Source organism: Hyperolius riggenbachi, chromosome 2 (assembly GCF_040937935.1).
Source record: "Hyperolius riggenbachi isolate aHypRig1 chromosome 2, aHypRig1.pri, whole genome shotgun sequence".
NCBI lineage: Eukaryota > Metazoa > Chordata > Amphibia > Anura > Hyperoliidae > Hyperolius > Hyperolius riggenbachi.
In genome coordinates this window covers 136,726,840-136,751,951 of record NC_090647.1, presented here as the reverse complement: position 1 = coordinate 136,751,951, position 25,112 = coordinate 136,726,840, and the positions used below count along the sequence as shown (strand labels likewise).

Genomic DNA, 25,112 nt, shown 5'->3' with positions numbered 1-25,112 from the left:
GCATAAATCAGCATCAATGCAGAATTATTTCCATCTCATTGACCATCTCTATTAGTGACACAGCTACACATCGGGCTTTATTCTTACAGCATAGATGTTATTTAGTATTTATAAGAGATTCCTGTGTACACATCATATATACAGTCACAATCAGATATGTATGTCTGACTTGAAAAATACGGGGACTGCTTTATTGAAGCAGCACAAGTAACAAATTTTGATTGGTTTATTTCATTTTTGTGGACTAAGCACAGCTATTACTGTATGTATACTGTATATATACATTATTTTTAATGACTATTATCTGAGAAATAGAACATTTTATCATATTTTCTATTTTAATTACAGTTACAAATTCATTAGGAGTCGGTGCATTTTTTCACGACTCCGACTCCAGGCACCCAAAATTGCCCGACTCCACGACTCCGACTCCACAGCCCTGGTTTCAATGCAGAAAAACACGTGCGTTTTTTCAAAGCAGCTAATGTAATTGATACAGAAAACTGACAAAATGTGCAAAATTATGATGCAGAATGTCAGTTTTTTTTTCTGCGCGCAGAAAACACAATAAGTGTGAACTAGCCCATTGATTAACATGCGTTCTCAGTTTTTCTGTGCAAAAAACGCGTATGAAAATTGTGAAGTGTGTTCCCTGCCGGAAAACACGATCACTTGCATACCTGATGATTAACTCTTTCAGGCAGAGAAAGGAAAAAAAAAAGAAAAGAAAAACAGCCACCTCGGATGTCCTTTTAAAGAAGCCAACCTGTTTCTTTCTGTACAGCTTGATGGTTATGATTAATAGCCACACATTTTAGTTATTTGCAACTCTTGCTTTTCATTCTACCATCTTTTTGTTCTGGTCTTTTATAAAAAGCCAAGCATGTCTTCTGAATTGCTTCTTTCTTCCACCTCCTCAGACATCACCGACTGCGCCAGTTTCTTCAAGCTGGGCGTGAAAGGAACCACTTTCCTGAAGTGTGAGAAGACCTCTCTGTGCTATGCCTCTGACTGGATCTGTGATGGCTCTAATGACTGCGGGGACTTCACAGACGAGATGAACTGCCCAGGTAACAACTGTGCTTTTGTTGTTTGCTGCAACCGCCTCTGACCACTATCAAGGCGCAACCACACAACGCTTTAGTGTGTTTTAATGCCCCAGATCGTTCACATAAATTCATGAGGGACGTATTGATGCATCAGAGTAGTTAAAGGGATACTGTAGGGGGGTCGGGGCAAAATTAGCTGAACTTACCCGGGGCTTCTAATGATCCCCCGCAGACATCCTGTGTTGGCGCAGCCACTCACCGATGCTCCGGCCCCGCCTCCAGTTCACTTCTGGAATTTCTGACTTTAAAGTCAGAAAACCACTCCGCCTGCGTTGCCGTGTCCTCACTCCCGCCGATGTCACCAGGAGTGTATAGCAGAAGCCCAGTATGGTCTGTGCCTGCGCAGTACGCTCCTGGTGACATCAGCGGGAGCGAGGACACAGCAACGCAGGCGCAGTGGTTTTCTGACTTTAAAGTCAGAAATTCCAGAAGTGAACTGGAGACGGGGCCAGAGCATCGGTGAGTGGCTGCGCCAACACAGGATGTCTGCGGGGGACCATTAGAAGCCCCGGGTAAGTTCAACTCATTTTCCCCTGACCCCCCTACAGTATCCCTTTAAGTGAATGAATCATGAAATAAGTATTATTACCTTTTTGTTTCTTCATACAAGTGCCATTAGGATAACAATAATTTAGTAGCAGTTGTGTGACTGATTCATGAACACATGCACTGCTTCATAGCTGTCATGTGCTGCCCTCTTCACAGCCACTTCAAGGGTACTTACAAGCTTTGTTTTCCAATCATTCATTTTTTAACTTGTAGAAAGATGGATATGGGAACCATGGCATTTACTGCATGTGATATGTTCCACTTTTAAAGAGGAACTTCAGCCTAAACAAACATACTGTCATTAAGTTACATTAATTATGTTAATTAAAATTGATAGGTAATATCATCTCTTACCCACCCTGTTTTAATAGAACAGGCAAAGGTTTGGGATTTCAGGAGGGCAGCCATCCTTTTGGTTGAAAGAAGGTGACAGGGAGCATGAGACACAGTTCCAACTGTCCTGTGTCCTGATCATCCCTTCCAGTTGCTAGGCAACGAGAACATCATCATCAGAAATCCCATCATGCTTTGCACAGCATCAGGGGAAAAATGCCTGGGCAGTTTTCTTTGATGGGGGTGGAGCTTACCTTGTATGCAGCTAAAAATTAGGCTTGGGTATGAAAAACAAAGTTCTGATGCTGTGAAACGATTAAAGAAATACCAAGCCTTTTCAGTGCTGCTGAGTAGATTTTTAGTCTGGAGGTTCACTTTAAAATAAATTTGTGTAAAAAATTGTGAACATGCTCTATGTCTTAATCGGTTTTATTACCGTAGTTTGGTAAGAAGGAAAACACCCCCAACCAAGTTGCATAGCTCAAGTGGACATTAGCTATGAAAGTGTAATTTATAGTGTTTCACCGTATGATGTGTTGGCACTAAAATTACAGTTTTTTTCCATGTAGGCATTAAGCCAAAGTGTCCAGTAAATTATTTTGCCTGTTCAAATGGACGCTGCATTCCTATGAGCTGGACCTGTGATAAAGAGCTTGACTGTGACGAGGGGGAGGATGAGAATCACTGTGGTAAGTTGCTAAACATAATCACTATGCAGTGGTCTACTTTTCTGTGGGTATCGAGTAGCTAAACGGCTAGCAATCTCATCTTTGCACTGACAAAGTCACATATTGATATTTTGAGCAGGACTCTATAAGCATGTATTTCCATGGGTCTCATGATATATTCCTGTATATCAGGATACTACGGTACCATTCCAAAAGAAAGTCACCAGTCACAGCTTACATCTATTTATGTGGGCTTCTTTTCAGGAAAAGCTGTGAGACAAGCTTAGTAATGTTCAGTGTCCGATTTCTCATTAGGCATACTATGTTTATGCCTGGAGGCACCACTATTGGAGGGGCACCAGAATCCAAGGCTGACCCCCTACGTGATTGCAAGTACTGGAACTGCAATTCAAGATCTATGACCACCTCTAGCACTTCCTTATATGCAAATTTTCATCCCCTTTTTGTCATTATGCCACACCCTCATTCCTTTTTTTGCTACTTACTCATAATCCGGTTCACCAGCTCCATGACAGTAGAGTGATTTTGGGTGTGGCATGAATTGTTAGATGGGTTTTCAGATCCTAGGCATTTTGTTCCTACAGGTTCCTGTGTTGTAAAGACTGCCCTGAATAGTCTATGTCCAGTATTATTCCAGAACTGTGATCCACTACATCAGAGAACAGCATTATTCCCCCATTAAGCCAAGCAATGTACACTGGTCATTTTCTGGCAATCTCCTGGACAGGTTACTAGTGAGGAACTGTCCAGTCGATGTATATATTAGGCTATATGTTCTTGCTTTATCACAAGTGGTAAGAGCAATTCATCGTTCTGTTGCTTTCTGAGACACTTCTGACATTTAGTAGTAAGTGATTGAGCAACCAGCATCTCTGATCACTTATGACACCAGTAAATACATGTGGTTGCATTTTGGCACTTGCTTGTGATGTATCACCAATGAGGAATCCACAGGTCCTGCGTGACTAAAATCAAGACATTTTTATGGGGTCTTCAAATAAAGGGGAAGTTGAGGAACATTTCATGCGATACCTTTTGGTCATGGTGGTGTTATCTGCTATATTCATAATAAGGACAACAAAAGGAAAAAACAGATTTACGTACTTCTCACTCCAATTTCGTTTAAAACCACTCCAGTATACGTCATTGAAGCTAACTTATTTTCTGTTCAATCTTTGATCACAGACAAGTTCTGCACAGCCAACCAGTTTGAGTGTGATAACCATCGCTGCATTTTTAAGCACTGGGTGTGTGATGGCTCTGATGACTGCGGTGACAAATCAGATGAGGGCGCTCGCTGCCGTAAGTCACCGCTCCATTAGGTCTTTAGTGGTGCTAATGGGAAGGCTTGTGCAGCTGACAACAGCGTTTTGCTATTTGTTACAGAATCTGCCACTTGTAGTCCTGAATCTTACCAATGCCCCGATACCCACATTTGTATCCCTCGCCGCTGGCTCTGTGATGGAGATAAAGACTGCCAAGATGGGTCGGATGAGAGCGTGCATGCTGGCTGCAGTAAGTGAAACTTCAGATTGGAAATAACAACAGCTGCTACGTTTGGTACCATTATATTTCCAAAAAGCAACCATACTCTTCATACTGGGGATCACAACGCATCACTTGAAGTTCAACTACACATGAGTAATTTTCACAGGGCTTGTACCTGAAAATTGATGGAAATTAACATTTGAGTTATATTTTGCCATCTGCAGATAAATTATTTTCTTTGTAATTATTATCTCATAGCTGTCTACGTAATGTATTTGGCTCAAAGCAAAGTGTGAGTTTAAAAAAGGCAAACGTTAGATACTTACCCCAGTAGTGGGAATCCTCTAGATTTTCCAATCTTCCTGCAGCCCACAGATCCTCATTAAAACTCCCCCTCTTGATTGAGAGTGGGCTACTAGACCACGGAGGCCAGATCCATGTTGGCACATCTTACATTAAAAGTTCAGCTTTAGTTACAGTGTGTACTTTTCACTTTTAAAGTGACACTGAAGTAAGAAAAATTATAATGTAATGAATTGTATGTGTAATACGGATAATTAATACAACATAAGTAGCAAAGAAAATAGTCTCATATATTCAGTTATATCGTTTTGTTTTTTTATAACATTTCATCATTCTCTAATATTTGCAGTTTGCACACTATACTCAGCATTCTAAATGATTTCACAGAACAGGCTAATGACCTTTTGAACTTTCCTCTGCAGCAAAAACAAAATACAGTGATAAGACACTTGATAGAAGCAGCTTCAGAAGACAGAGCTCTCTGCGACTTTGGAAGTCGGAGAGAACAGTGAAGCTCTTTTGCATGGCTAACTGGAGTTTCTCAACTCTTCCTGTACTGGAAACGATATTAGACTTGTATCTCTGCTGCTAATGTTTTATTTCTTAGCTGTACTACACATACAAATCATTACATCATAAGTTTATTTTCACTTCAGATTCCCTTTAAATTAGAAAACAATAGTATTTTTAATAGTAAAAATTAGGTAGAAAAGGATAGTGGGGGAGGTTAAATAATAATTTTTATGTAGAGAGTGTGGCCTTAAAAATGGGTGTGGCCTTAAAAATGGGTGTGGTCTTAAAGTGAGCATGGTTAAATATTTTATTGTAATAGTCTTCACAGCATCTCCATTATTACATTTCCCAGTTTGGTCCTCTCTCCCTTAAAAAATGTTTTCCTGAAAGCCTAGTGACCTCCCCGTATGCTCCCCGTATGTTAAACAAACTGCACCTTATTTAAGTTATTTGATTGTTTGAACTGTACATTTTATGTTAACAGAATCTTACATTTTTTTTATCCAGTTTTTAACAACACCTGTGACGCCAAGGAGTTCATGTGCCAAAATCGACATTGTATCCCCAAGCAGTTTGTGTGTGACCATGATGCTGATTGCAGTGATGGATCTGATGAGTCCCTTGAGTGCGGTGAGTTCTGTTTCGGGTATGAATGCAATATAACTATTGCTGCTAGTTTATATATAAAGTAGAGCTGTTGCCATAAGCTCTTATCTGGTGACTCCCACTCCATTTATAATAGTAAATCGGAGCCGTGATAAGGATAATATACACTAAAAGCAGTTTAAAATAGGAGGTAGTCCCCACTGATGAATTGAATTGTCTTATTCAGATAAAAAAAAAATATTGTACACTGCACAATGCGATGGGCTTCACAGGTGTGAGCTGTTTTATTAGGCAGTATAAACAAATCGGATAATTTCAATGCAGCAGTTTGGGCACCACCATAGGCCACAGTGAGGATTACGGTACAGCGATAGCGGTGCTCGTACTAATTTTGGCGTTGGCGGAGTTCGGATTAGAAAAAAAAGAGCGGTAATTCTGCTGCTGGCAATAGTAGGTGCCTGAATTACGTATACTGGAGGGGGAATAGCATTAACGCAACCCAGTAGTTTGCCTGCAGCAGGGTGAGCCGTCTTACGGTTTCACCCTGTGCCCAACTTTGGCTGCCGCCATTTCAAATGTTCGCTGTATAAGTAAATAACTTGGACACGCTCTCACAATGCTGGGTGCCTACGGAGGCATTCTGATGGCTCGTCTACAGTAAGTAAATCCAGTAAGTTACTACAGTAAGTTCACCACTACGCCCCATTTTTAAACTGTATTTAATGTATATTTTCCATTTTGCCACCTCTGTTTTACTATTTATTATCTGCATGGTTCGCCCACACTTGGTGGAGGGCTGCTACCCCTTTTTTCCCCTGTGTACAGAGAACAAGGACTTAACTTGAGTGGGGTCAGGTCATAGCTCCCCACCTGCCTGCACAGTGGTTGCTTTAGCACTAACCCACCTTTGTTAGTATCATTTCATGAAAAGTGGAGTGCCTCATAGCAACACAGATCTTAATATAACTACACTATCAAGGGCTTTCTCCTATTGTCTTTCCCTTTTAGTTTAGTCCAGGATGTGTGGAGTCCAGCCATTGCTTTATGTTGTCTGCAGTGTCATTCTGTCATGTCATAGATTTTTTTGTGTGTATTTTTATAATTTTTCTAGAATACCGCACGTGTGGAGCTGATGAATTCCGCTGTGCTAATGGCCGCTGCTTGCGTAACAAGCAATGGGAGTGTGATGGCGAGTTTGACTGTCATGATAAATCAGATGAAGCGCCAAAAAATCCACGGTGTACCAGCACAGGTAAGACTCAGCCAAGGATTACTGAGCTCAGGAATGGTTCCTTGAACCTTATTCCTTCATGTAATGTAAAAAATTACCTGTTTTTAGTAGGCAGCATTAATGGCATAGTTGAAATGCTGCATTCCTGCAGCAAAACGAGGCCTTAATCACCCCGTAATCCCCAGGGCAAAGTTCGGGGGTCCTTCCTGGAAGAGGCAGAGCTTTGTGCAAAAGCTCTGCCTCTACTCGCATCAATCCCCGCAGATCTCCTCCTCCTCCCGCCCCTCCGTCTTCTTTCACTGAGAGGGGCGGGAGGAGGCGGAGATCCGCAGAGATTGATGCGAGTAGAAGCAGAGCTACAGCAGAAAGCTCTGCCTCCCCCGGGAAGCAAAACCATGACCTGGAAAGTCATGAATCTTTGCCCCGGTATTTTTGGTGATGAAGGCCTTGTTCTGCTGCGGGAATGCGGCGTTTCAGCTATGGCATTATTGCTGAAGAGGTCCTATTAAAAACGGGTAATTTTTTAGGCTTTAGAGTCTCTTTAATGACTTTTACAGTGTCTGAATAAAGCTTCTGATTCTGCCCCAGTTATAGTACATAAGTGGTACTCCCATCCACTTAGATAGGATTTTAGATACAGGCCTCCTCCTTTACTGTGCTTGCTCATGGACAAATGCAATGTTATCTTCAAATAGAACTGACATATAGTAAAGCTTAGATAAAGTAAGTATATAGATTTATACTTCGTACAGCCCCTTGAAGTTCATCTGCTCGATTGCTATACTTCCGATCCCCTCCATTGTCCTGCAGTGGAGTCGGCAATCTAACCCAGTTGCACTCTGCGCATGAGCGGCCCCCCCGATCATGCACCCGTGGCTGGGAGCATACTGTGGCAGCGCAGTTACAGTCTTAGCAAACGTCACATGCATAGAATGCTGCCAACCATAGAAGCATGGTCGGGGATGGAGGCACATGGTCAGTACCGTGCGTGCACAGTGGAGCAAGACTGGGATACTCTGCGACTTTACTGACACACACTGCGGGAGCACAGAGGGGATCAAGCAGATGGACTTCAGGGGGCTGTAGGAGACCCTATGTAAGCATAAAGCTTTAGACTTATCTCAAGTATGCTTGAAGATCAGGACCATATCCAGTCCTAAACTAAGTTTTACGGGAAACCAGAGCTGATGAAACAAAAGTTTTATACCTACCTGGGGCTTCCTCCCAGCCCCATCCGCATGGATCGCTCCCACGCCGCCATCCTCAGCCTTCTGCAGCTCCGGTACCGGGTCCCGTATCTTCAGCCAGTCGGAGCCAGTCTGTGCAAGAGAAGTGCACTCTATGTATCTCTCCGGTGGCTGCTGGAGAGATACGCAAAGCGTGCACTTCTTTTATGCCAGACTGACTGCGACTGGCTGAAGTGACGGGACTTGGTACCGGAGCTGCAGAAGGCTGAGGACGGCGGTGTGGGAGTGATCCATGCGGATGGGGCTGTAGAAAGCTGATCTTTCATCAGCTCTGGTACATTTTAAATAGCCGTGAGTATTTTGCACTTGTAACTAGGTGTAGCTAATTTTACCACAATGATGATTGTCAGGTACTGAAGAGGATTCTAATTGAGAGGGTTTTTTGTTTTTGTTTTGCTTTTTTGCTTTACATAATATGGCACCCGTATGGATACAGACTACAAGTAGTTTATATCTCCACCATAGGAAATACTTTAATAAAATGCTGTTGCACCACTTTCTTTAGTGCCTAAATGCATCAGTCTACAGTGAGATACTTGGATTTGTCCAACTGTTAAAATAATTCATACACCCACTTTTTCTGAACACTGACTAGTTGGACCATTAGAATTCCAATTTCTTTCCAGCTTCCACAGCCATGTTGGAGCATTTCCCTCCCCTGACGATGTAAAATATATAATTGAATCTCCCAGCTGTGAAAGGAGACTGTTATTTTTATGGCCTGAACAACGCCCAAGGAACAAAAGTACACAAGTAAAATCTATGAGAGATGTTCGAACACAATCTCAGTGTTTCTCATTACTGGACCATCACCATGTATTATCATTATTATTACTGTAGGCAAACTGTACAAATCAGATTTTACTTTTGATTTGGTACAAAATTGAGGCTGAGGGAATCAATCATTAAAGTAACCCTGTAAGATAACAACCTTTATGCAGGATCTGTGGATGGTCTGTATTGTTTTTGGATTCATTACTTTTGATCATTTCAGAGGGAAAATGTAATGAAACCTTCTACCAGTGCAAGAATGGCAAATGTATCCCAGAACATCTTCTGTGTGACAACAACAACGACTGTGGAGATGGCTCAGATGAACTGAACTGCTTTATCAATGAGTGTCTAAATAAGAGGATGAGTGGCTGCAGCCAGGAGTGCGAGGACCTCAAGATTGGCTACAAGGTACACATCCCACTTTATGAGCTTCAGATGATACTCCTATACTGCTTCAATGTAACCAGCTGTGATATTCTCTGTGACCCATGCAGTGCAGATGCCGTCCTGGATTCCGGCTGAAGGATGACGGCAAGACTTGTGTAGATATTGATGAATGCACAACTACCTACCCCTGCAGCCAGAAGTGCATCAATACAATTGGAAGCTTCCGTTGCCTCTGTGTGGAGGGGTATGAGATGAGGGCTAATGACAGTACCAGCTGCAAGGTAGCTGGTCCTGCCGGAGGTAAGCTGATCATTAGTGGACGTGAACTCTGGCGCAGGATAGAAGGAAACCATAGAGAAATGCATCCTGTATGAATTTAGAGAGTTTAGCATGTCTAATTCCCCCTCATTTGCCTTCTATCACAAGATGTAATCTGATCTCTCCCATGTCACATGACTGCCACGGCAGAAATGGCAGATAAGCTCATTTGAAAGCGCAGGAGGTTAACAATATGTCTGCTTTCATGAATCAGTGCAGATTTATTGTAGGATTTGTATCGGCTGTAATAAAGAAATGTTTTTTGTTTAAAGGCTATTATGCTGTTGTGTATCTTTTAGAGCAGAGAGGATGTTCTGAGTTCAGGTCCGATTTAAGACTCTAACCTGAAACAGCACAAGTTATCTGAAATGGTTTCCAAGTGGTTTATCTAATTTAAAAAAAAATATTAATCCTTTTATTCTTGCATAGCCACTGGGAGCATAACTTCAATTGTTCCTACGGAGCCACTGAGCATCTAATCTCTACTCTGCCTGCAGATGCACCATCACATAACTTTCTCTAGATTATTTGGTCAGTAATTACTTAACCACTTGAGGACCCACCCTTTACCCCCCCTTAAGGACCAGCGCTGATTTTTGTGATCTGTGCTGGGTGGGCTCTGCAGCCCCCAGCACAGATCAGCTGGCATGCAGAGTGATCAGATCGCCCCCCTTTTTCCCCCCTATGGGGATGATGTGCAGGGGGGGTCTGATCGCTCCTGCTGGTGGCATGTTGCGGGGGAGGCACCTCAAAGCCCCCCTCCGCTGCGACATTCCCCCCCCCCCTCCCTCTCCTACCTGTTCCCCCGGTGATCGGGGCTGCACAGGACGCTATCCGTCCTGTGCAGCCTGTGACAGGATGTCCGCTGTCACATGGCGGCGATCCCCGGCCGCTGATTGGCCGGGGATCGCCGATCTGCCTTACGGCGCTGCTGCGCAGCAGCGCCGTACAATGTAAACAAAGGAGACAAATGTCTCCTGCGTTTACATTTAGTCTGCGAGCCGCGAACAGCGGCTCGCAGGCTATTCACGGAGACCCGCTCCGTGCTCTAACAGGAAACGACCGCTCGCGCGAGCGGCCTTTCCTGATTAATTAGGGAGGCACCTGGCGACGCAGAGCTGCGTCGCTGGTCCTCCAGCTACCACTTTGCCGCCGCACGATATGAGTGTGCGGTCGGCAAGTGGTTAAAGTGACACTGAAGCAAAAAACAAAACAAAAAACACTTATGATATAATGAACTGTATGTGTAGTTCGGATAATTAAAAGAACATTAGTAGCAAAGAAAATAGTCTCATATTTTTATTTTCAACATTTTGGATCAAAACCTTTCAATGATTTCAAACGGTCTTCGCTTTACTTTTGGTAGTTTTATGCTAGGTACACACAGTGCAAGTTTCTGACAGATTTACTGTCAGATCGATTATTTCCAAAATGTCAGATCTGATTTTCAATCGATTATTTGAACAATTTTTCATTGAAGTGAATGGAAAATCAGATTGGACATGTTGGAAATAATCGATCTGACAGTAAATCTGTTAGAAAATTGCATTGTGTGTACCTAGAATTATACTTTGCTTAGTGTTTAAAGTGTACCAGAGACGAGATGTAATAAAAGTTTTATACATAACTGGGGCTTCCTCCAGCCCCATGCGCACAGATCGCTCCCACACCGCCTTCCTCAGCCTTCTCCAGCTCCGGTACCGGGTGCCCAAAAGTTCTGCCAGTCGCGGCCAGTCTGCGCAAGAGAAGTGTGCTCTCTATGCACTTCTCTTGCCGAAGTTACGGGACCCGGTAACAACGAAGGCTGAGGAGGGCAGCGTGAGAGCGATCTGTGCGCATGGGGCTGGTGGAAGCCCAAGGTATGTATAAAACAGCTGGTTTCCTTTAACGAATCAATGCAATTTTGAGTTATATATCACTTTCATGTGCGAGTGCCAACCTTTTTATTTACTAATTTTCTTATAGTTACACCAAACACAAAAGATAAAGATTATTCCTTAAAGGGATACTGTAGGGGGGTCGGGGAAAAATGAGTTGAACTTACTCGGGGCTTCTAATGGTCCCCCGCAGACATCCTGTGCCCGCGCAGCCACTCACCGATGCTCCGGCCCCGTCTCCGGTTCACTTCTGGAATTTCAGACTTTAAAGTCTGAAAACCACTGCGCCTGCGTTGCCGTGTCCTCATCCCCGCTGACGTCACCAGGAGCGTACTGCGCAGGCACAGACCATACTGGACCTGCACTCCTGGTGATGTCAGTGAGAGCGAGGACACGGCAAAGCAGGCGCAGTGGTTTTCAGACTTTAAAGTCTGAAATTCCAGAAGTGAGCCGGAGGCGGGGCCGGAGCATCGGTGAGTGGCTACACGGGCACAGGATGTCTGCGGGGGACCATTAGAAGCTGGGTAAGTTCAACTCCTTTTCCCCCGAACCCCCTACAGTATCCCTTTAATAGAAAATTCCATGAATCTCATATCTCATAGTTTCTCTCTCTCTCTCTCTCTCTCTCTCTCTCTCTCTCTCTCTCTCTCTCTCTCTCTCTCTCTCTCTCTCTTTTTGTATCTAAAAGTTAAATTGTAGAATTAGATGAACTATTGAGCTTTTTTCCATGTCCTGCACTCAGATGTGTTCTGTGTCCAGACAAAGTGTTATCATTTCCAATCAGTTATCAGTGAGAGTTGGGCTGCTGTACTAGTGCAGTCCCACTGCAGGGAAACTGTCATGTAGAGCCCTGCATTTTTTAACCTTATAAGGATAAAAAATAATGGTAGCCTTTAAAAGGTACCTGAGATGTAAAGAAAATAAAAATCTCTCTCTCTCTCTCTCTCTCTCTCTCTCTCTCTCTCTCTCTCTCTCTCTCTCTCTCTCTCTCTCTCTCTCTCTCTCTCTCTCTCTCTCTCTCTCTCTCTCTCTCTCTCTCTCTCTCTCTCTCTCTCTCTCTCTCTCTCTATCTCTCTCTCTCTCTCTCTCTCTCTCTCTCTCTCTCTATATCTCTCTCTCTCTCTCTCTATATCTCTCTCTCTCTCTCTCTATATCTCTCTCTCTCTATCTCTCTCTCTCTCTCTCTCTCTCTCTCTCTCTCTCTCTCTCTCTCTCTCTCTCTCTCTCTCTCTCTCTCTATATATATATATATATATATATATATATATATATATATATCTCTCTATATATATATATATATATATATATATATATATCTCTATATATATATATATCTATATATATATATATCTATATATATATATATCTATATATATATATATCTATATATATATATATCTATATATATATATATCTATATATATATATATCTATATATATATATATATATATATATATATATATATATATATATATATATATATATATATATATATATATATATATCTGGGGCTTCCTCCAGCTGTGTTCAGGCTCATCAGTCCCTCGTCGTCCTCCCGCGCCACCTGGATCATCTACTAGGTGTCCTGGGAAGAAGGTGAGGGATTGAGGAGCCTGAATGGGGCTGGAGGAAGCCCCAGGTATGTGTATAGATTTTTCTTTTCTTTACATCTTGGGCTCACTTTAAAGAGACACTGAAGTGAAAAAAAAATTGATATGATTTGTATATGTAGTACAGCTAAGAAACAAAACATTAGGAGCAGAGACATAAGTCTAATGTTGTTTCCAGTGCAGGAAGCGTTAAGTAGTAGTAGTGGGAGTAGTGGGAGTGAGTAGTGTGTAAACTGCAAATATTAGAGAATGATGTAATGTTATAAAAAAACACTATATAACTGAACATAAAAATATGAGAATATTTTCTTTGCTACTAATATTCTAGTAATTATCCGCACTACACAACCAATTCATTATATCATATATATTTTTCCACTTCAGTGTCTCTTTAAGCTTTATGTAATGTTCCACTGTGGCTAGCTTGTCCCAGGATTATAATTATTTGCTTTGGAAACCATAACAAAAGCAAACTATGTAGTCTTTCAAAATGTTTGTATATCATGGTTATGTAACTTTAAAATACTGTGTTGTATGGGGTTTCTTTCTTTTCATTTTTTTTTGTTTGTTTGGTTTTTTTCTGTTAGAAAAATTGTTTATTTAGTTCTTGATCTTTTTTTTTTTTTTTTTTTTTTTTTTTTTTTTAGCTGAAGAACCATTTTTAATTTTTGCCAACCGATACTACCTGCGGAAACTGAGCTTGGGAGGTACAAATTACACGCTGTTGAAGCAGGTAAGACGAGATATAACGTGTAAAACTACAATAAGTAATATAATGCCTAGTACACAAGATTGATCGGAAACAGATCGGATATGTTGGAAATAGTCAGATCTGGCAGGAAATCTGCCAGAAAATCTCATTGTGTGTACCTAGCATTAAGAAAATATTTTATTAAAATAAACTTGTCTGTATCAGAAGAACTACTATTGGACTATAGATAACCACAATTTACTCTCTACCAAGTAAACCGGTAATGAGTTGACACCTGGGGGTCTTAATATGAAATCTTACTGACAGATTTTAATATAAGTGCCCCCAGGACCTTCCTTCACATGGATGGGTAAGTTACCCCCATCTTCCTCTGGCTAGTGGAGGTGTGGAAGAGCACATTGTTCTCAATATGGACAAGGAGGCTTTGCAATAGGGAGAAAAGTGTATGCCCTCTTTTGCAGCTTTCTCCCCATATCATGGCTGGTATTGTTTAGGCAGCAGAGCTCCACACTGTCTGGCTCAGCAGTTCTAGCTATACTAAGGGTTGAAAGAAATGCTTTTGCAGGGAATGGGGTTGTCTGTGTTTTTTAAATTACGCATGTCAAATAGAAAAATACATTTTAAAAAATGGCAGCTGAAGCGATAACTGGTGCATGATGTTGAAGACTGCTCAGAAAATCAACTAAAATTGCCCCTGCATCTCCTAAAACCACTTTTGTAGTGATCGTCAATTAATTTAATGTGCCAGGTGAGTTAAAATTCAAAAGACACCAACTAGTCTGGGAGATGCACTACATTTACTTGATGGAGAAAATTAGTTCAGAAAGGTCGAGCGACCCTAGCAAATTTCCTAAAGGAAACCAGAGCCCAACACACTAGGAGAAATGTGGGGAGCAGGCATGTAGGTTGAGCTGTCCTGATGCCCACCGCACCCCCCTTCTTTTCATACCTGAAGCCCCTCCGGCAGCCTCTTCCAGGTCGATGGAGTCAGGCATCACTGCGCATGCGTTGGCCAAGCTGCGCGCGTCCTACAGCACGTGGCCGAGAGCACTCTGCCCATGCGCATGTTGTCACTATTGACAGAGAAATAGGACCTTGGAGTCTCCCTGAAGTAACCATTTTTGCAGCTTGTCTACCAACCACTTGGTGCTATTGAGAGTATAGAAAGGGAGAAAGCTTTATCCCTGCCTGGTCTCTTTGCAGTGGAACTGTAAGAAGTGCTGCACTGATTTGCTAATTTATGTTCTCTGATTGTGCTGTTTGGTCTGTTTCTACAGGGTCTAAATAATGCTGTTGCGCTGGACTTTGATTATCGGGAGGAGATGATATACTGGACTGATGTCACCACCCAAGGCAGCATGATCCGCCGCATGCACATCAATGGTAGCAACGTCCAGGTATTTAGTGGATGATAGATGTAGCAGTGTGACTGGGGAATGGTGAAAGTGTGTTATTAAAACTTACTGAAAAGGCTAAAATAATACTTGTCACCAACTGTCTCTTAGAAGTGCTCACAATCTAATAGTGATTGCAATAGGCCAGTTGCGGGGGAACCACAATTATTGGTGTGTTTTAGGTATGTGGTAGGAAACGCACACAGGTAAAGTTGGATGTATACTCCTTGTGCTCCTAGTCCAAATATGTTGTGGCTCCCTTTCTTGTGCAGGACTGCTCCTCCCATTCCATGTGCAACCCCCTCTTCCATGTGTGATATCCATGTACAACATCCCGTCTTTCATGAACAGCTCCCTTGAGCATCAGTTTTCTTTTTTTCATGTGTTTCTCCCCATTGTCAGCCTGCTCTTTCATATGTAGTAGCCCCTCTTTCATGTCCAGGTACCCCCTTGGGCTGTAGGCGCCCAAGACCCAGGCCTGTGTGGCCTTCCCAGAAATCCGGCTCTGCACGCAGGCACAGAGAACTTGCAGAGTGAGTCTGTAGCACTGCCAGGCAAGAGTGCTATTCAAAATTCTGCCTGCAAATGGCAAGCACTACTTCAGCTTGCTTACCTTGGGCCTCATGCATGAACCACCTGTTCTTTGCAGTGCGCAGGCATCATTTTACTGATAGAAACTCAAAAAGCGTAGTGTGCATTACCATAACAATGTGCGTATTACCCTGGTAACTCATATTATGGTGTACAAAGAAAGACACCGCACTTTACAAACCTCCTGGCTTAAAGGGGTTGTGGTACAGGTGGTGCGAATGTGCAAGCCAAACACTGAATAACCCATAATAGGAGAAGTCCACAACACACCATCAATGCCAAAATGTTCTTAGCTTTATTAAAGCATTTAAAATACTGCAATGGACACTTAAAGGAAAGCTTAAATGATGTGACATATGATGAGTTAGACATGTGTATGTACAGTGCCAAGCACACAAATATGCTGTGTTGCTTTTCTTCTTTCTCTGTCTGAAAGAGTTAATATTAAGGTATGCAACTGACAGGGTTTCTCCAGTGGGGACCCAGTCTGGCTATAGCATCCCTCACTGATAGTGGCTGGATAGTGTAATGGTGGTGGCTGGATAGTGTAATGGTTAAGGGCTCTGCCTCTGACACAGGAGACCTGGGTTCAAACCTCGGCTCTGCTTGTTCAGTAAGCCAGCACCTATTCAGTAGGAGACCTTAGGCAAGTCTCCCTAACACTGCTAATACCTATGGAGCGCGTCCTAGTGGCTGCAGCTCTGGCGCTTTGAGTCTGCCAGGAGAAAAGCGCAATATAAGTGTTTGTCTTTTTGTCTTTGATAAGGCATTGTATCTTTCCTGGCAGAGAACTGGGCTTCTGACAGCAGGGGATAGATAGAAGGTCAATAGTTCACATATTTTAGCACAGGACAGATTGTTTCAATGAGCTGAGACAAAACAAGAAATCTACTCTTTTTTACACATAACATAAAACTGGGATATCTAAAATTATTTTTTTTAGGAGGAGGAGGATATATACAATTGTTTATCTCATCAGTTTATTATATTATTTAATTTGCTAAAACCACTCCCCCCTAGCAATTAAGGGAAGTGTGAATAATCAATTATTTAAAACCATTAAAGACCCCCACTCATGTTAACTTAATGATTAAATGGAAATGATCTGAGAGGCTGATATGCGGAAGGGAATAATAGACCCTATCCAATGCCTGAAAATAAAAGCTCCCATATCTCCCTTATGCACAGTCAGGAAATGTTTCGCTACTTGAGAAATGTTGGTTGTTCTCCAACCATCTCCCCAATAGGGGGGGGGGGGGGAGTTGTAACGCAACTTATATATTGTTTCCTACATTTTTTGAGTCACAGTTTACATTTTGCTTTAGATGAAATGTCTGTCTATTCGAGAAGGAAAGTTACATTCCTAGCACTCATGTGTAAATGGCAGCACCTACTGGTGTCACAAATGTAAGAACGAACATGTCATAACCATGTTGGTCGAGATATTCCAGGAGCTGACTCCACTGTGAGGGACAAAAAGGAAACCAAAGTGGGTGCCCTCTTACAATTACAACCCCGCTCAATAACTTTGCGAATACCATAACCAGCATCTAGAACTGGCAGATATTTCTTAATGATTTGAGCCATCTGATTAAATTGAACACGATCAGTGGCAACAAAAGTGGGGCCCTCCTGTGTTTTGGGCCATCTTAGGGGTTTGGGACCAATAAGTGACTGTCTATCCTTTCCCTCACAATAGACCTTGGTTTTAAATAATTGATTGTTCTCATTTTCTCCCTTAATTGATTGCTAGGGGGAGTGGTTTAGTATAGTTAAGTGTTCATTGCACTCATTTGTAACTAAGCTATGACTATAAGGGCTGGTTCTTGTAAGCCTGTCTATCTATCACCAATGTTTTACAGGTGAAACTTGAAAAATTATAATATCGTGCAAAAGTTCTATTTAAGTAATTTAACTTAAAAGGTGAAACTAATCTATGAAATAGGAACCCTTTGCAGGTGTTCAGGATTAATTAGCTGATTAGAGACTGACACTTTGAGCCTAGAATATTGAACGTTCGTTTCACAATATTCTAACGGTCTGAGATTTTGAGGTTCTTATAAGCTATAAGCCATAATAATCGAAATCATAACAAATAAAGGCTTGAAATATGTCGCTTTGCGTGTGATAAGTCTATTATATATTAGTTTCACCTTTTAAGTTGAATTGCCAATATAAATAGACATGGATTGATGACACTTTTTAGAAGTTCATAACTGACTGCAAGTAGAAATTAATTGTGATGTCAATCTCTATCATTTTTTCTTTTTTAGTGCACATGAAGTTTTCCTTGTAAATTGCCAGTCAGTATAACATTGATGTAGCATAACTTTCATTATGAAGAACCAGCTAGATTTTAGAGTAATGAAAACAATTGAATTTAGAATTGGTTTAACTGGATCACTGCACATTAGCATGTTGGTAATACAAAACGGAAATAATCATGCATGTCACCTGCCTCTGAGGATAGTTAAGGTCAGCTCTTTATTGCAGGTTCTGCATCGTACGGGACTCAGTAACCCTGATGGGCTGGCTGTGGATTGGGTTGGTGGCAACCTATATTGGTGTGACAAGGGAAGAGATACAATTGAGGTTTCCAAGCTAAATGGGGCATATCGTACTGTGCTGGTGAACTCCGGTCTGAGGGAACCGCGCGCATTGGTGGTAGATGTACAACATGGGTAAGGATCCTCTGCTGCTCATGTATACTTCTTTCAATTTGTATTATTAAGGCCAATATTGATGATTGTACAATTGCTATCTTTTTCAGTTTCCTATACTGGACAGATTGGGGAGACAACTCATTGATTGGCAAGATTGGCATGGATGGCACCAAACGCAGTGTAATTGTGGAAAACAAGATCACATGGCCCAATGGCCTGACACTGGACTATGTCAACAGCAGGATATACTGGGCTGACGCCAGAGAGGATTACATTCAGTTTGCTGACCTTGATGGAGGCAACCGCCACACAGGTAAGAAAATTGGTTTTGAAGTAAAACAGTGATAATCAATTAATATGAAACAACGATAACTTGTGAATATTACATAGTTGTTTGCTATGAAAAAAAGACATACGTCCATCAAGGTTAACCAGAAAATATGGTACAACACTAGCCTGCACCTTCGCCTATCTTAGTTGATCCAGAGGAAGGTGAAAAACACTTACAAGGCATAGTCCAATTAGCCCTAAAAGAGAAGCAATTCCTTCCCGTTTCCAGATGGCAATCAGATAAAACAACAACACCAGGAATTACATAGTAATTAGCCATAGATGTCTTTCAATGTAAGAAAAGCATCAAAGCCCTCTTTAAATGCTAGTAACATAGTATGACAGAAGGTCACTTTCACCTTTGCCAGTACTACTAATGTGGAATACCTGTACAGCAAAACACAATCCTTGACACCTTTGATAGTAATTTATCTAACTACAACTTCAAAGATAATTTATCTAACTACATATGAGATGTTACTACTATTAAAAGAAGTTTGCAAAAACTCAAATGTGCCTATAAGTCAAGAGATCAGCAAAGATAGACTTGTATTAGTAATATTGTGTATTTATATAACACTGACATCTTCCGCAGTGCTTAAAGGGACTCCGAGCAGTGCAGTAACTATGGAAAGATGCATACCATTTTGAAGCTTTCTTTCTCCTCTTTCCAACAATATATAACCCGCCGCCCTACGCCTTTTAGTTTTCAATATTTTTGTGATCGAAATCGCGGCAAACGCGATAAAAATGAAAACTAAAAGGTGAAGGGTGGTGGTTTATGTGTCGTTGAAAAGAGGAGAAAGAGAGCTTCAAAATGGTATGCATATTTCCATAGTTGCTTGTATTACACAGGACGACTTTTCCTCAAAGTCAGCAGCTCCATTCAGCTGCCGACTTTGGGGAATAGTCGTCCTGTGTAATACAAGCAACTATGGAAAGATGCATACCATTTTGAAGCTCTCTTTCTCCTCTTTCCAACGACACATAAACCGCCGCCCTACGCCTTTTAGTTTTCAATATTTTCACGATCGAAATCGCGTTTGCCGCGATTTCGATTGTGAAAATATCGAAAACTAAAAGACGTAGGGTGGTGGTTTGTATATCGTTGGAAAGAGTAGAAAGAGAGCTTCAAAATGGTATGCATCTTTCCATAGTTTATGCACTGCTCGGAGTCCCTTTAACATAGTGTAAATAGTCATGTCACTAACTGTCCTTCAAAAGAGCTCACAGTTTAATCCTAACCACAGTCAGTCATTATATTCCTATTGTAGTCTAAGGGCACATTTTTAGAGGACCAATTATACTGACTGTATGTTTTTGGAATGTGGTACAAAACCAGAGTACTAGAAGGAAACCATCACAAACGCAGGGAAAGCATACAAACTCCATGTAGATAGTGTCCTGGCTCAGATATGAAGCAGGAAGCCTAGCGCATGGCACGAGTGCTATCCAATACACTACCATGCTGCCAGTTTAGTTATTTATTATTCTGCTCTGACTGCATAAAGATCTCCTTCTCTTGCCCACAGTGCTCAGCCAAGATATTCCACACATCTTCGCATTGACACTCTTTGAAGATTACATATATTGGACAGATTGGGAAACCAAATCGATAAATCGAGCACATAAAACCACAGGAACAAACAAATCAATGCTGATCAGTACTTTACACCGACCCATGGACATCCACATCTACCATCTATCCCGACAACCTGATGGTGAGTGAAGATATCATGCTGGCAAAGTGTGCCTGTTGGGCTGTAGGTTTCTATGAAGCAGTAAGGCTTTGTTCACATCTAAAATCGCAATAGCTGATGCCAACAATTTGCGATTTTGTGCGCAATTTTTTTTCCCCTCCCGATGCTGCACTGCGCGCTACTCTTTTTGATAAAACTCTTTTCTAAGCGCTTTTGCTGAACGGTTCTTTTTTTCACTTCCTGATGCAAGTCAGGAAGTAAACTCTTTGACCCAGGAAATTAATAAATACACTGTATTTTTCTTAAAAGCGCTGGGAAAATCGCTATATAAAAGTGCTTTGTGATTTCCCTATACCTTCCATTGAGCAAAAGTGCTCAGAAAATGGTACAGGCAGCGCTTTGCTGAGCGGATCGGAAACAAACCGCTCAGATGTGAACACTCTCATAGTGAATCATTGAACAAGCTTTTTAGGGCGATTTTCAAAATCGCCGGCGCTTAAAAAAAAAAGAGGCAAAAACGCCCTAGGTGTGAACAAGCCCTGAATGAAGGCGCAGCGAGAAAAGAGGAAGAGAGTTGATGGTGTGGAGTTTGTTGGCCTATAAAATATGATATAACATGAGCAGAGTTGTTTATATTGATATGTATGTGTTCAGGTCTTATTTTACTCGCATGACTGCTTCAAGCAGACCGTGTTTTTCTAATGTGGTCTAGAATACTACCCTTGTCCCCATCGTTTTCTAGCCTTATAATCCTATCCTGAACCATGCATCTGTTGGAAACCTAACACTGAACTTGACCTTTCATCCTCACCCTAACCTTTTCCCTCTAAACGATTTCTAACCCCATCCTATGGTCAAACAATTCATATTTATAACGTTTAGCTATCATGCAACCTTAAAGTGACCGTAGCTTTAATCAATTGTGAAGCACTGCCCTCTCCCGATCTAATCTTCCTAAATTTTGATACTTGTTGGAATAGATTGCACTGATATTTGATTTCCTTAGTAGTCATACCCAGTTGACCCCACATTAGGTAAAGCTGCTTTAGTTTAGTTTTACAGTGTCATGCAATCCAATCCAGTATTATTTGCCTCCAGACTATATCATTCTGTATATTTGTCAAAGCTAATATGTGCCATCATGGAAAGCAATGATTATTTTATGCCCAGTATTAATATGTCTTTGTGTCAGAACCAGTGTAGTGGCCTTTAGTTTTTATACCCGTGTACAATATCCAGAATGTCTTGTCACAGCAGGACTCGAAAAGCAGTTACATTTGCAACCACAAGAATGAGTGCTTTTAGGATGTCTATGAGGCTTGTGTGTATGTTTGTGTACTTAAACTAACAGCAGCTATAGTTATATTACCATTTGTGATAACTATGGTTAAAGGGTGAGCACAGCACATTGCACCATAATGGCAAATACAACCATCTTTGTCTACTATTGGAAATACCTAATTTTGCCCAACAATTGTTTTCTTTTCAGTTCCCAATCACCCTTGCAAGACTAACAATGGTGGCTGCAGCAATCTGTGCCTTATGTCACCTGAAGGTGGCTACAAGTGTGCTTGTCCAACCAACTTCTACCTTGGGGCAGATGGGAAGACCTGCGTCTCCAACTGCACTGCCAGTCAGGTGGGTAGATTCAGTGATCACCTCTGAGATTAGGGGATTCTGCTTGCTTCTAATGTAGCTGAATTGAAGTTTTGGTGTTGCAACTCTGTTTACCACCAGCACCACTTTTAGTAGCACTCACATTAAGGCCTATCTCATATACCTACTCATAAACTGTCCACATATTTACATTGTGACTCAATTCAAAAGTTGAGAAGAGTTGAAATGCTTTCAGGTTATCAATGCTCTATTTGTTCCCCTTAGGGAGTTTTCCTCTTACTTTTATTTTTTTTCCAGGGATGGATAGAACAGGAAGTTTAGAGCTTTGTAACGGGGACATTAGGAACATGGTGTATACCTCTATTAGGCTATTATTTTTGAATGTATCCCTGATAACAACAATGCTGATCATTGAATAAAGGAAGCAATAGGGACTCACACAGCAAAAATAAATAGAAATAAAAAAATAAATTAAAGACTTTTTCCACATCACAGTACTTTAAAAAAAATGTAGTTTTGGGTGTGCTTTGTGATGCAGCTTGTTTCATGTTGTCACAAGTAGCAGCTGGCAGTTTTTGTCTGTTACAGGTTTAGATGAAGGGATACTGTATTAGCTCTGTCCTGAGAGGGAAGGGGGCTAAGCAGTAACAAGTTGCAATGCATGGAGGCACTCCCATTGTGATACAATATGTAGTAAGTGGAAGTAAGTACTAGGAACAGTCTTACCTCGTGATAAATACAATGCGTTTCATGGGACCAGTCTGCTTCCTCAGATCAATACGAGACAGTGTCTGAAATAAAAACATGTACATGAGCTCACAAACACTCACACAAAATAAAGATACATGCACAACATTAAATGTAAACTGTAACAAGTCACTTCACTCACAGTGCGTGTTCTCACGACATGAGACACGGACTCAGAAATGTTTTAACTATGTCTTATCTTTTCCTTTTTTTTAGTTTGTTTGTAAAAATGACAAATGCATTCCCTTCTGGTGGAAGTGTGACACAGAGGACGACTGTGGGGACCGTTCAGATGAGCCTTCTGATTGTCGTATGTATTAAAATTTGATACAAATCCTGTAGGATTTTTTTTGGTAACTTCCTGATTTTATAATCTATGTATTGGGCTTTAGCACTGAACATGGTTTCTTTATGTGAAGGCTACCATTTTATGACATTTGTAAAAAATAGACTAGTTTGGCTACATTTCTCTGTGTTCATCTCATTCATCATCATTCAGATTTCCTAGCTGAGGGGAACAAGAGTATTTTTACTTACCTGCCCCCTTGTAGTCTGTCAGCTCCTGTGGTGTCATCCTTGTCGGATCCATTATGCTGCTGTAACCTCATTTAAAGTCTGCAACTGGCTAAGTCACACGCTACCGTGCATGCGCTGCCCTGGCCAGAGCACTCCTAGGCAAGACAACGTGATCGAGGAGTTGCCCGGGACAGAACAGCGCCTGCACAGTAGCCACGGTGTTGGGGACATTAATTTGGCTGTAGCAACACAACGGATCAGCCTGGGAGGACACCAAGGGAGCTGATAGACTACAGGGGGTTGGAAAATGCCCCAGATGAGTGAAATTCCTCTTGTCCCCCACTACCTTTGGTTTGCTGTAATTAAATCTTAGCAATAACCATACTTACTGCTGTTCATTTTTAATGCTACTACTGTGTTCCTTAAAGAGCACAATTGCTGCCTCCCTTAATGTAAAGCTGTGAAGGACTAGGACATGGAGGGTACATGCCACACATAGTTCCGCTGTCTATGAAAACTGGAAAAGTATCCAGCAGTGCGAAGGTCTGCAGAGGATGTGTAGTTGTTCTTTTTTTCATTCAGAATATTGTTATTATTGATTTATATAGTGCCAGAATCTTCCTTGGCACTGTACAATATATAGGGTATAACAATACAAGTATACAATACAACAGTTGATACTAGACAAGAGGGTGTAACAGCTGAAGCAGTGAACAAATGAATTACATATTTTTACTGAGGGGTGGAAGGAATGTACACCCATTACACAGCATTGTGAGACAGAAGGGGAAGAGAGTCCTGGCCAAAAGGCCTTACAGTCTAAAGGTTTAAGGTATAGGACAGTAGGTAAAGGGAAGCTGTGTGTGGCGTGGTAGAAATGATGGGTTTTTTTAAAAAAATTTAATGTGCTTTTCATTGTTACAGCTGACTTCAAATGTCGCCCTGGGCAGTTCCAATGCTCCACTGGCATCTGCACCAACCCGGCCTTCATCTGTGATGGGGACAATGACTGCCAGGACAATTCAGATGAAGCCAACTGCGGTGAGACCAGAACTCTGGCTGTATGCAATCAATGAACATGTCTCCCCTGTAAAAGTTATAATTACATAAGAAGGCAGAAGAAATAGTCTTAGTTGAGATCGCGCCCCCCCCCCCCCCCCCCCCAAAAAAAAAAGTATATGAGGGCGCAATGCACGGCATGTAATACCTGTTAAATGTTGTGAAATAGATTGGTATATATTGGAGAGCACATACAAACTTTGTGCAGATGGTGCCTTGTCTGGAATTCAAACTGAGGCCCAATATTGCAAGGAGCGAAAGTGCTTTCCACTATGCCACCGTGCTGCCCTTATTTAAAGGAGAAGTCAGTGAAGGGTCATCAGAATAACCACTGAATATTGTAACACTATGTACACACCTTGGATTTTCCTCAGCCGGAACTATTATTTATAACTCAGACTCTTTAATAGTCTGACTTCATAGATCAGAAAACTCTGCTCAGCCAAATGTTCAGTAACATGTCTCACACACAAAGCAATGAACTACGCATGCAATAAGATTGAGTCGACAGTGTCTTGGTATATATATATATTTTGTCATGCCGCAGTGAGCCCCACCAGCTGGCCATTATGTCCCCTCCTCCCTAAAAAAAAAATCTCAAGCTGGAGCCATTGTCCTCATCTGGCCATGCTATCTATGAACCTACTCATACTTTATCCTTTATTACTGAATGAGACTAGCAGTTCTATAGTTTGTCCAGCAGATGGTGCACAAATGCTATTTCCTGTTTATACGCAAATCCAAAACA

General features: G+C 41.5%; 1 protein-coding gene across 1 annotated transcript in view; it reads left to right on the top strand.

Moving 5' to 3' along the window:
* The window catches only part of LRP1 (LDL receptor related protein 1), a 463,435-nt gene that overhangs the window by 374,135 nt on the left and 64,188 nt on the right, over window positions 1-25,112 (top strand). The window contains exons 49-64 of the mRNA XM_068267473.1: window positions 921-1,070; window positions 2,561-2,680; window positions 3,866-3,982; window positions 4,067-4,195; window positions 5,492-5,614; window positions 6,702-6,842; window positions 9,063-9,250; window positions 9,337-9,529; window positions 13,683-13,768; window positions 15,025-15,144; window positions 18,226-18,413; window positions 18,503-18,708; window positions 20,258-20,446; window positions 21,915-22,063; window positions 23,006-23,099; window positions 24,230-24,346. Coding sequence (XP_068123574.1) covers window positions 921-1,070; window positions 2,561-2,680; window positions 3,866-3,982; window positions 4,067-4,195; window positions 5,492-5,614; window positions 6,702-6,842; window positions 9,063-9,250; window positions 9,337-9,529; window positions 13,683-13,768; window positions 15,025-15,144; window positions 18,226-18,413; window positions 18,503-18,708; window positions 20,258-20,446; window positions 21,915-22,063; window positions 23,006-23,099; window positions 24,230-24,346 — 2,310 coding nt within the window. The remainder of the gene's footprint in view (window positions 1-920; window positions 1,071-2,560; window positions 2,681-3,865; window positions 3,983-4,066; window positions 4,196-5,491; window positions 5,615-6,701; window positions 6,843-9,062; window positions 9,251-9,336; window positions 9,530-13,682; window positions 13,769-15,024; window positions 15,145-18,225; window positions 18,414-18,502; window positions 18,709-20,257; window positions 20,447-21,914; window positions 22,064-23,005; window positions 23,100-24,229; window positions 24,347-25,112) is intronic.